At 41.6% G+C, this 12,846-nt stretch overlaps 1 protein-coding gene across 4 annotated transcripts in view; it reads right to left on the bottom strand.

Moving 5' to 3' along the window:
• The window catches only part of myo1b (myosin IB), a 56,266-nt gene that overhangs the window by 40,062 nt on the left and 3,358 nt on the right, over positions 1-12,846 (bottom strand). For all 4 annotated transcript variants that reach the window (XM_084022471.1, XM_084022472.1, XM_084022473.1 and 1 more), the window contains exons 2-3: positions 7,683-7,828; positions 4,899-5,014 (exon numbers count right to left, since the gene is read on the bottom strand). In XM_084022471.1, coding sequence (XP_083878597.1) covers positions 4,899-5,014; positions 7,683-7,808 — 242 coding nt within the window. In that variant the 5' untranslated portion in view covers positions 7,809-7,828. The remainder of the gene's footprint in view (positions 1-4,898; positions 5,015-7,682; positions 7,829-12,846) is intronic.

Here is a 12,846-nt window from a genome sequence, read left to right as displayed (position 1 = left end):
TTGTTTTATATTGTTATGAGAATGCATTTGTTACTATCTCCAGAAATGTGATTCTTGGCGTCTATATTTTATTCATAGCATAACATAGCTAGCTCACACATCTACACTGATGCATGTTTTTGTTTTGTTTTTACTGTGAAATAACTAATTTGCTTCAATTTGTTGGGAGAAAATCTACCCAAGAGAACACTCGCTGTATGTTGTGACAGCCCGGTAAACTTCACTTGATGACAGCATGGAAACAGCTACTGTCCTTTTCTTAATTAATCAATACTGTACAGTACTGGGCAAGAGCCATTGTTAATCTTTAATAGGCTTAATGCTAATTAAGATGGGAAGTAACAGGCAATTAGTCTACTAACAACTTTAGAGATAGGGGACCAGCTGCAGTTCTCCCAGATGATGCACGTGCACACACACACAAAACACACACACACACACAAAAACACACACACACAAAACACACACACACACGCACCCACCCACCTGGGGTTCACAAGAGCAGGTGTGAAATGGATGAGCACCTGCATACACTCACTGTTCCCTACATACACCAAGGTATTTCAGACATCCGTGGAGAGGCTGACACACCCACGATGAGCCAATGATGATGCAATGGCATCAATGGGAGGGAAAACCTAATCCTGTTCAGGCATCTTTTGCTGGCTTTAATCAATAACCTTAAAAGGCATTAATCGTTTAGCTCATCTGAATAGACTATCCAGGATGCAATTCCCATCACACCAAGTCAGATAATGCATCAAGTTTCAAGGTCGGTGATTGTTTTAAGGGCGGCTGTATAGGCACATTGTTCAATGAAAATAGATTTGTGACATTGTGCCCATGTCCATGACAAGCGTATATATATATATATATATATATATATACATATACATACATACATACATACACACATACACACACAAAACCTTAAACCTAAGACTAATTCAGTGCTGCTGACCAACACAGTAGTGTTACACTGTCTGTGGATGTATGCATACATCCTAAACAATACTGTGATGTTGGTGAATGTCACTTAACAGACATAACAGATACAGTACTACCTATACATTTTTCCACTGAAAAAGTCAATGGGGATTCATATGCTCATAACTGAAATCCAAAACACCCCTGTGAACTTCTTTGGCCTTGACTGATGCAACCCGTTCTCAGCTGCTGACTTCATACTGTTCCAAGTGTCTGATGTGGATCAAAGACAGGAAGAGGTGGATTCCTGGGACCCCCTGCTGTTAATTTAATTAAAGCCAAAAACTGATCCCCAGTCACTGCAGTAATAAGCACCTCAGTCAGCTGAAGTTCAGCCATGTTTTTTTGGCTAATAAATATTGACAGGACACTAGTTGTCTTTGTGTTTTCATGTGAAAATAATTAAATAAAAGACACTCTTTTAAAATGAAACATTTGTTGCACATAAAAAGAACATCTAATAAATTTAATTTTCTGTTACACATGCAGTCATCTCAGTATACCAGATATCCATGCAGTGTTTTTCCTTCTGCCTTGCTCAAAATTCAAATATCAGTAAAAGTATAAACAACCTTTACAGACAAAATTTGGACCTGAATGACTCAAACTCTGCTTTTAGTTTAAAAAACTGATTTACACTATTTTGGTGAAGGCTACTATAATAGATGTGCTTAAACAAATATATTCATTTGCAACAGAAAATGCAAAAGGGAGAAGAGTAAACACTGTTCTCCTTTTGCATTTGCGTGACCTTAAACACAGGGGGAAAAATGACAGGCCTTGTGTTTACGGCAAGACACACCATGCTGTTAAATCACCTAGTGATTCTTATTCTCTGCTGTGCTTTGAATACCATCAAGTCAAATGCATTCAAATTACAACATCCAAATGTGTTTTCAAACCACAACTATCCAGCTACATCTATGTTTATATATTTGAATAATTTTTTTCATAAATATTCAAAATGTTGTCTCGGATATTGCCTAGACTTTGTCAACAGGCCCGTGGAAAAGGTTCAGCACCAACGCTGCGTGGTTAGGAGCCGGGGAAAACAACAATTTATGGTTTTCTTATACACTCTGTATGAAGTACACTGCATATTGAAAGTATATTGTCTGAATATTGTGCTCTGACATTTAGGCAAATACACTTATTTCGACCTTCCCTGTGGAAGTTCACCTCCAACTCCTGGTCACTCAAAACACAGCTAGGTTAGCTGCATGACGTGTTCAACATTAGCCCAACGTTAGCTTGTCACAGAGTGCCAAAGCAGGTGGACACGACTAGCCTAGCTTTGTCATGTGCTCTCTAATTTGCTCCAATAAGGGCTTATTGAGAGGTAGGCGTGTATTAAAATTGCGTAGAAATAAAATACACATTGTAGTTTCAAAAGGAGCAGTTAGCTTAATGTTCGAGTAGGTTATTCTATTCAGAAACATTTTTTTTTATATTACTTGAAATCCTCGTAACATACTGATAAATAAATGAAATGCTCTGACAAACATTTTTTAAAAAAGTCATCTGTGGCCGTGGCAGGACTGTAAAAACCTTGTCGAATCAAAAAAGTTGGTCTGGGATATTTGCGTTTTGGCGATGCGTTCAAAGTCAAAGTGTTTTTTTCAAAAGACCCACTCTGCCTTTAACATTAATCACGCTTAATCTTTGATGCATTTGTAACCAATTTGCTAGATAACATGAGACAAGATTGACTGAACAGTTTTGGAGCTGAAGAGTGTGTTTTGCCTTTGACATGCTAGCCGTTTCTTCAGCTAGCTTTCATTTTAACTGACGCTAAACCTTTTATCGGGCCATCTACGTCGAGCACTGGTGAAAATTACCATCTCTTTTCTCATATTAGAATTAGACAGCTCGAATCTCTAGACAGAATACATGATTTAAATGGATGACGCCATTGCATAATGTGAAAGTGACCGAAGAGCATGTAGCCTTCAGGAGAGGCGACATGAACTGCGATAAATGTAGAGCCATTTTGTTTGCAAAAAAAATGACACAAAGATGAGAATGTTTCATCTTTGACCGGACTGAGGGTTTAACATTACTTGAGGATGATCAATGCAAAGCCTAAAGCATGGTCCAGATGGCCTGACCAGAGGATTAAAATTATTTCTGTAGCATGTTGAAACAATCTGCTTTTGACGAGGCTTAATCTTCTTTACTTAATGGTAAGATGGTTTGAGCATGTTTAGAAGATGTACATTTCAGTCAATAGAAAGCATTTCTTTTTTCTCAGTGTAACCAAGTCGCCTATCAATGGAGATAGAGACGTGAACATAGAGTGATGCTGCAGGCTTCTGATTTGGGCTGTTTTCTGAATGTGTATTCTAATGCAGCTAGTCCTGCTTATTAGGTAATGGATGGCAATGGACACATTACATTGTATCGTCTCCTATCTGGTTTAAAATGACTTCTTCATCCTGGCTCAGTGGATTTACAGATAGCTTAGACATTGTCTCTGTGTTTTGATTAAGATTCAGAAAGATCAGATGGAATGGCTCAGATAGACACCAGAGAAGTAATTGAATCCACTTAACTATAGTCCGAAATGGACAACAAGCAATACATCCGTCATTTCTTAGTCAAGAGCTTGAAGTTAGCAGATTAAAGAATAACACAAGTGGTTTTGCATGTTTGTCAAATCCTTCATCACTGCCTTTTTCTGACACTGATGCTCATGTCAGTATGGAGTGAACATGATCATGCAAAGACATTGACAAATGGATATTAAACCATCTGAAACTATCAAAATGATCTTGTGGTAGAGCCCATTTTTGAAAATACCTGTCCACTGCAAAAGCAATGTTGTTTAAAACCCCCAATACGGACATCCTTTGGGCCATCCACCTAGCAGTGTACATGTTTGGTTATTCTAAAAGTTCCCATGAAGGAATAATTGTTTAGGAACATATTGGTTCGATGTTAGATTTTACAGGGAAAAATTAAAATAGATTTTCTTTCTCCACATCAAGTGCAACATCTCCGTTCAAGGTATTCATCAACAAGTTGGCCTTGGTCTGTCTATGTTTACAAGAGCACAGTCAGCACCGGCTCCAAATCCAAGTCAAGCGCATAGCAAGGACAGCTTTTTTTTTAAGTCATTATCGCTCAACAGGTAAATCAGGATACCTCCTAAAGACACAATGCTTTCCTTTTAAAAACAGTGCACAAGGAGAAAACCTCCTACACACTAGCAGTCCCAACCAGTATACAAAAGAACAGGGGGTGAGAGACAGACACTGTAAAACTAAAGAGGGGGAAAAAAAGAGGGCAAACCAGCCTGAAACTGTGGCCATGTCAGTTCTGTATAGCTGGCTGTAAAGTAAAGCCAAGGAGCTTGCTTTTGTGTGCAGGGAGTATGTCTGTTCTGTGACAAGGGCACTCTCGCTCTTTCAGTCCATCTCTCCGAGGGTTTTGCTGCAGCCTAGAGACACAGCAGGCTAATTGACGAGTGCCGGGCTTTGTTTTTATCTTGGCAGCCTCGCAGCAATGCCGACTTAGCGTTGCCAATGGACAGATGGTGTGCCATGGTGCTGAATGGCCAGCAAGAGCACCAGACTGACTCCCCATGCAAGAACTAGTGTCCCTCTGATCTCAACCCCCCCTCCCCCTCATTAATCACTGGGTCTAAATTGATAATCCTTACAGAGGTTTGGAGAAAAAAAAACTTCAACACACAGATGCCAGTTCCTGCTCAAAATATTCAGACTAACGAAGCCTTGAAGGGGGGAAAATGGCCCATTAACACCAGTTACTTTTTCCAGAAACATAAAAAGATTTCACACGGGTGACACCAAATGAAAAACCTCCAACTCTGAGTACATGAGCCTTCTGCAGGATATACAGTTTACATCGACATTAGGTGGTTTCGGAGGATATTTGGGAGGTGGACTCACATGTGGGGACTAAGTTCATAGAAGTTCCTGTTGCGATACTCCTCCACTTTGTCTGGCGTGTAGATGGGCAGGGACCTGTAGGGGTTCATGGAGATCACCACACTGCCAATGTATGTCTGGAGGGAGAAGAACACATTGAGTTGGGATGGTTAGCGTGAATCCATATGTTCTCAGTTTTACACAGACTGGTAGCAACAACGTTTTCCTGCCCTTTGTCCATTCGGGTGTTAATTGCTAAGACGTGGTGGGAGAAATTCTGCTTCAGTCAGCTTTTTGCAGCTGTTGAAGAATGCAAAGTGAAAATGTGTAAAAACAAGGACAAGTTTATGGAATCTGTAGGTTGGGCAGTAAACTCAAGATGGTAAAGAGGTTATGGTGCTGAAGGCGCGTTCTATATATCCATGTGTGCAAGTATTCATGTTGTCATACTAATGCCCGACAGGCGTTGATAATAGGAGACACCTAAAACTCTACACATAATGGAAATCTTTTTCAAAAAAATAAGCCATTGAGGTTACATTATTCCCATTAAAAATGTTGTAATATTAGATAATTACATCATATGTGATTAAAATTCAACATGTACAACATGTCAGCGGGTGGCTTTTCATCAAAAAGGTTTTATTTATTTTTTTTAAAAGCACCGCTTTCTCTGTTTCACATTTTCACATAAAAGAGCATCCACACAGGTGCTGCTCAACAGATAACACCTCCCAGATATTTCTGAAAACAAATGTAACCAGCCATCATCTTCTGTCATCCTCCTACGCTTAACACAGCCCAGAGAGCATTTTCAAACATCAACCTGACACATTTTTCTTTGCTTTCCATGGTAATGGCTGTTGCATAACCCACTCCGACTAGAGTGGAGCGTGGCCTTCCCCGTGGCAACACCACAACCTCCCACAGCCTCTTGTTGAGGCGTTCTCAAGTGCAGAGGACGGGTAACAAAGGGAAAGAGAGTGTGCAATGCAAAAAATGTATCCCGTGTTACTCTTGATCAAAAGTTTTTCCTTCTAGCCTCTGCAGATCATTATGAAAACCTCAAATTTCAAGGGACTATTTCATGAAACCTCTGACAGATCAGATCATGTAACATGTCGATCAGCAGAGGTTGATGACGGATGCAGACACCGTCTATATTGTCCAGGTAGTTGGACATTTTCTGTTTTCCTTCTTTCTCCACCTGCTGTCTTGCTGGTTGTAAAACCTCATCTGACCAGTCACCAAAACGACAGCAGCTTGGATGAGACATCACTTGCCTAACAGTTACATAAATCAAGTTCTTTGTCAATCTGTTCAGACAGTTGTGTGCAAGGCAGTATAGATATGACGTGTGTGGATTGAAAGATTGGAAGAAAATTGGGACTTGGTGTGAAAAGGCCTTAAGAAACTAGGCTTATGGATTGTTTTAAAATGGCTAAAAATTCAGCACTCATAAAAAGGGTCCGTCTATGCTAGTTACACTTTTAGGGATCACCTTTAGGACGAAGATTGGGACTGATCATCCGGTGTGAAGGAAAAAGAGGGCATTGTTCAGGCAACTTATAATGCAGAAGTCATTATAGTTAAAACAAAGACGGACTCGGGTATTAAGTAAATATTCAAGAAACACTCCTCGATTCTTCTCGTCAGAAAAAAAAGAAAGCGTGAATCAGACATAAGAAGCATGGCATCAGTTAACGGGGATCTTCATTCTCTTCGATTTTTCCACTCTGTTATTGGGCATATGATGCACTGTCCCTCAGGAAAACAAAGCCATGTTTCTTCTGCTGTGAGACGTCATATGATAGTTTGGGTTGGGCGTTGGGGACCATTTGTAAGGAATGATGTCACATGAGGGAAAAATACATTCACATGCAAGGATTGTACACCACACATTTATTGGATAATTACAGGTTTCAGGTTTTTTTCTGGTCATCACTCTCGAGGTGCAGCTTATGCCACCAAAAAACTGCCATTATAGAAATGTGATTTACCTTTTCCATGAAAATTCCATTTTATTTTTCTAGGCTGTCAGTACTAAACCAAAAATGCAATTTCACAAATATTGAGATCGTGCAGCATTTGGAGGAGCACTTATGACATACACAACTGTACACAACTGTACACAACTGTACGTGTTTAACTAGATCCACAACATTGAGGTCAGCACCACACTGGAAATAAAAAGCTCTGCGCTTTAGGACAGAAATTTAAGGGCATTGAAAATGTGGAAACACCATTCCCATTCCTCAGCAGGATGTGGGCTGCATCTCGGCCAAATATCTAGTGCGCCGCTATGGCAATCATAGCTATATGAGGTGACATCATCCCATGGGCCCTGTGAGCCAACAACAACCAGAGCTGAGCTGTAATCATCTTGGCTGAAGTCTACAACAGCGAACCTGCAGAGAAGAACAATGCTGAAGTACCACAGCACAAAGCCCGGAACCCAATTGGCTGATGCAGGAATGATAGTTCATCAATCCCCCTTTCTTCTAGAGATAGCCAGCCAGCCTGCCGGTCCATTTCTAGTTCCTGCGCTTGGGAATTCATGCCTCATTTAAAAAAAAGGCGCCATCTACATTCCTCAGTGATGTGATTTATTGATCGGTTTGTTACTGTGGCCAAGACTAAAATGAGCAAGGAAATTAAAAGAAACAATAGAGTGTCTGCGCGTTTCCTTAGGGAAGCCATCTATATCAGTCTTTGAATGCAGGGGTGAGCAGAAGAGTCTAATGCAACACTCACAGGAGATGCCGCTGTATTGCCAGACTCATGTTTTGAATAATGTGGACTTACGTAGATCTCATTGTGGTCAAATCGGTTCCTCAGGTTCTCAATGAATGAGCCTTCAGACAGGGGTTCGAGCAGGACCATGTCGCCAACCCCGATCATGTTGTCTAGAAGTGACGTCTTCACCTCCATTTTGGCTGCAGGTGTCCCCCCTGCACAGAAACACAAAAGAGAGGCATACATCACACATACTGTAAGTTGAAAAAGGGGACCATGTGAATTTTGATAGCCAATAGGGGCAAGAGCCATGTTTTATGAGTGGGCCCCTGTTTTGTATGCACGGACAGGAAGCGATGGCACTCGTGCAAGCACTCAAGTGGCGTGATCGTGCTACCGTATTGATCGACAGGTGGTGATGTGCCAACCAGTTCTCATTGTCAAGGCTTCAATAATGCAGCTTGGTCAGTGCTCCTTGGGGTACGACACTGATTCAGCATGAGATTTAAATGTTACAATCCCACCCACTACAATACAGGCAAAGCAAATGGGTCAAAGAAAAACACGATTTTCTTCCAGCAGACTTTTTATTAGAATTAAATGCACGAAACCCCATTTGTTGGACCTCAAGGATACACGCCGTTTGTTTTGGTGAGAAACGCTTGTTCTAGAAATGTATCACTTTATTACTGCCATTAGGCCCTTATTTCATGTTTGTTGTCCATTACAGTCGGCTCTCCAACAAACTTTTTAAAGAGCCATTCTCTGATCAGAAAATAAACAGCTCTAAACTTAGCCAATGCAAATAAACTCCAGGGTGGACATGTTTGTACAGCAGCAGTTTGACTCCAGGGGAGGAACGGGGCCTTTTGATTGGCTATTCAGTCCTGTTGCATGCGAGAATGTCCCATGGGCTCTTACATAACTAAGGAACTTTGCCCTTGACCTCTGGGTGTCTGCTCAGCTGGAATCTGCTCCCGTTTCTGGGATTTTTATAAATCAAAGATATAGCCCTTAAAACAGTCAACCGCTTCATGGCTTTTTCTGCACCCCTCCTGCTTGTTGCAGCAATATCATATTTGCAGCCAGTAAAGGACCTGTGCTGGGATGCACCATGACAAAGACACTGCTGGGGGTGGCATTTTTCAGTCCTGTGTTGCCTCCCAGCTCCTTTGGGATAGTAATCCCAATGCTATAGGGCTGGAGATAAAAGAGGGGCCTACGATACATTCAGGACCTTGATACAGGGCTTTGCTGCACTAAAAACCCCAATGTCTGCCGTTGTGGCAGGCTGTGCACAACAGGCTAATAGTTGAGGCCATGTAGACATCCATTGTTAACCACTAACTTTGCCTTTTCTTTTCTGCATAACCAGAAACTGAAAATACGGCAACGCTATTTATTTTAGCACTCCATTTTAGATATGCTATAAACCATGTATTATATATAAAAATAATATATATTAGATATATAATAATAATAATAATAATAATAATAATAATAATAATAATAATAATAAGACATAAATAAAACAGTGGTGTGAATGGAATTCATTGTAAGCCCTGAAGTTAGCAAACTCTCTATAAAATGCCCTGCATGGATTAATATCACACAAATATCTGATAATGCAGCCACAGATGTGGCGTGTGAAGTTCGTGTTTGGGGATTAAACAACTAGATCACAGGATAACAGTACGTGATCTGGCCGACAGCCAAAAAAATAAAAAAAATAAAAATATGACTCGATGCTTCGACATTTCAGCACAAAACCCTCACTTTGTCTCCAAGAAACTCCATCAACTGTCAAACCAACATTTTTTCAGGAAATTTGGAGCAGCACGACATTCTTGGAGAAAAAAAAGAAAAATAGATTCCATGTGTAGACTTCCACTTCACTTTTCCCCTGGCTTCTGTTCCCCTGCAGGGCACAATGTTATTGGCCCATAAAGAAGTTGCCCAGCTCTTAGTGGGAGGCAAGACTCAAGCTCCAAAAACCACTCACTCAGTCTCGCACTCAGCATGAAAACACATTTTTGAAAGGTGGGCCGAGAGAGGGGGAAGAATGGTGGAGAATGATTGATGTTCTTTTGCAATTAAGACATATATATAAAAAGTGCTTCAACAGCTCGGGCTTGAATCAGAGGCATGTACAAAAGCAGGAGGAGAAATAATTTGCTTACTCGTCAAACTACAGTCCAGTGACGGCTGTTACTTTTTGCCGGCCGGCTAGTGCAACGTGCCTGTCTGATGGCACTTAGCCAAACCATCCCCAGCGACAGCTCACGTCTACCAGCTGCTTCAGTTGTCTGCAATGCAGTTTTAAATCATTTCCTCTTTACATAGTTGCTGATGCCCTGGAGGGATGAAACAGCAGTATACTGATCTGATCTCACTGCATATATTATCTATAGAGCATTCCACATTTGTGTGTTACTCATAAGAGTATTAGATTAGTTTGAATGGATTCTTACAGTAAGGATTTTTTTTTATCAAATACGCCTTACAAATCAACTCAAATTCACAAAAAAAGTGATGACCTTCTTTTATCGGTCATTCAGAGCTTCAAATGATGTATGCATGAGTCTGCCTCAATCAATATCGGTCAAAGTAATTACCCCGATGTGGCTAACTACCCAGCTACTGCACATTTAGTGCATCGGCATTCTACAGTGAAAGTGCTGAGTCTAGTCGGATACGAACAGACAGGAGTTTAAAGGACATAGCCTACTCCTCAGTGAAAACAGATGCTGAGGCCCCTAATGCCCCGGGGGACAACCGTGTGGGTCCATGTCGTCCCGAGAGCCGTTCTGACCAACAACATACGGCATCTGTCTGCAGCTGGGGCGCTGCCTGCCCTCAGCTCCTCTGCTGATAACCCACTACCCCAGATTTGGAAGTGGCTTCTAGGCAGCCAGTGACACAATCCCATTAATAGGAGTTGCTGCCTGCTGTTAACGGCTGCACTGGATCCAAAAAGGGGAAAATGAGAGAAAACCTGACAGCCTTGATTAAACTCAGGGGATTATCCTCACTGCTGAGTGGTGGAGGGATGAGGAATATAACCAGTCTATGTTGGGGGGAATAAAAAAAACATTTAGTTTGCCTCAATGCACACAAAGCAGCAAATACTAAAGAAAAATCTTCTTTATTATGATTATAGAATCTCTCTTTTTCAAGAGTCATTTCATCAGTCTAAATCAAAGACCCTTGAATGAACCTTGAGCGAATGAGTTTAACTGGATTATAAGTGTCCCGCTTTATCAATCTCTCTGATGCATTTTGCATCAGAGAGATTGATTAAATCTCTTTGATGCATGTTTAGGATCCAAACATTATGCCCACGTGGTTCAGCAGCTATTAATCTCAAATCGAAATCTCATGAATGAGTGATGTAGCGAAAGTTATGGTCAAATGCCCTCGTCTGGAGGCATGTCCTGTTTTCAGAGCGTGCGCTCCAAAACGTCAGGTTTTGGCAATGTCTGTGTGTGGCAGATGGTGGTTTACACATCATTTAAGTTTGGCACATTAGGTGCTGATCTTATGCATCAAAAACAGATTGTCAAAACAAAACAAGAAACGTCTTGGTTAGATCTGAATCTGGAAAGTGTTTCAATAGGATTTCCTAATAATTTGTTTATTGCTAGGACATCCTAGTACATTAGCCCTCCTCTGCTAGCCTCAGTATAACATTATACCCCCCCCCCCCCCCCCATGCGATGTCACGCAATGCGTTAGAGCGCCTTGAATGTCAGGAGAAGGACACTAGTGAGTGACTGTTTTGTGTCTACACATGCCATACAGTACAACTCACAGAATTTAATTTTAAAATTGAAGTTTGATCCTTAATTCCCACAGATTAAAGTGCTGTATATAGAAGAGCCAAGTTCTTCAACGGGAAACTAAAACAGGGGTGAGAGATTTCATCCGATGGACCTGGGATTTCAGTGCATACTACTAATATTATGCGACACACTTTACTTTCGTGTCGCTGACATTGACCTAGATCCCCCAGATCAAGCTGCGAGGACAACATGAAAAAACACCATTAAATGTACATTGTGTTACAGGCCCTAGACTGAGGCCACATGTTCTTTCCTGTCCTTCAGCAAGGAGGAGAGTCACTCGACCAAAAAGGTCAATGGCCGCGCAGGCCTTCACATGCATGAAAAAAACAGTATTAGTGAAAACGTGCAAAAGTGGAGCCAGTAAACCAGCTGTTCCTTGTTAGGCTGCATGTGCTTGAATAGAAATAAAAGCAGCTCAAAGTGGCTACCAATTTCTGAAATTGGCATTTTTTCATCGTTAACAAAGCAAGCTTGCAGTCTACAGTGACATAGACTGCATTTTGGAGCGTAATAGTCTGCGCAATTCCCCCGCGGATCGAGCTGGCCTCGTCAGGGCAGGAGAGGCCCACATCACAGGCCGCTGGCAAGGATGGAGATTAAAGCCCTCCCTAATGGAGCAGCAGTAGGGCATTGGGCTGTGCCAAAGAGTGGGCCAGAACAGAGGTTTAGGAGGACAGAGAGCAAGCTCCTGCCTGAGAAAATGACCTGGAATCCAGAGTCCTCAGCAGCACTCCAGGTGCAGATCTGTGCATGAGTAATCACGCTCCGTGTGCTAAAAATTCAGAACAAACTGCAAACCTCTTGGAACGGGCACTTAATGGCTGCCGATTTCATGATTTCGATCTACTGCGCCAGTCGAATGGCGTTTTCATGCCACACGACCTTCCAACCTGGTTAAATATAAACCTGTGAACCAAACAAACACTGCAATTTATTGACAATATGGCAGAAATTGCAGGGAGATTGGTAGATTTGCAAAACACGAGCCTACGCCTAGTAATCAAAATGACAAAAGGATCCCAGCCAGCCAGCCAGCCAGCCATACCATAATTAATCCTCCAAGCATACAAAAACCTTGATTGAGAAGAGACAAGACGACTTCTAAAAACAACAGTCTAATGTGTTAGCTTTAGAAGGCCCCGGAAACGCATTCTTAATTGGCTTCTTGGTATGAGCAACGTGATCACAAAAGTTAGAACAGTGCTGGTCTCATGGGAGTTGTGCGTTTGCTGATTCAAGGTGGCGAGGGCCCAGCTGAAAAATGGCGATGCACCAATCAGGTTCCAGCAACACCGGAATCAAAATGTGGTGATCAAAAGGGCCTTATTCCCAGCAGACAGTTTGACTTGTAAATGCCTGCTCACGTCCTGTCTGATGATCGTCTGAAA

Source organism: Eutrigla gurnardus, assembly GCF_963514095.1.
Source record: "Eutrigla gurnardus genome assembly, chromosome: 12".
In the NCBI taxonomy this organism is placed as follows: Eukaryota; Metazoa; Chordata; class Actinopteri; order Perciformes; family Triglidae; genus Eutrigla; species Eutrigla gurnardus.
Note: the sequence above shows the minus strand (reverse complement) of the source record. Positions and strands in the feature narration are given on the sequence as shown.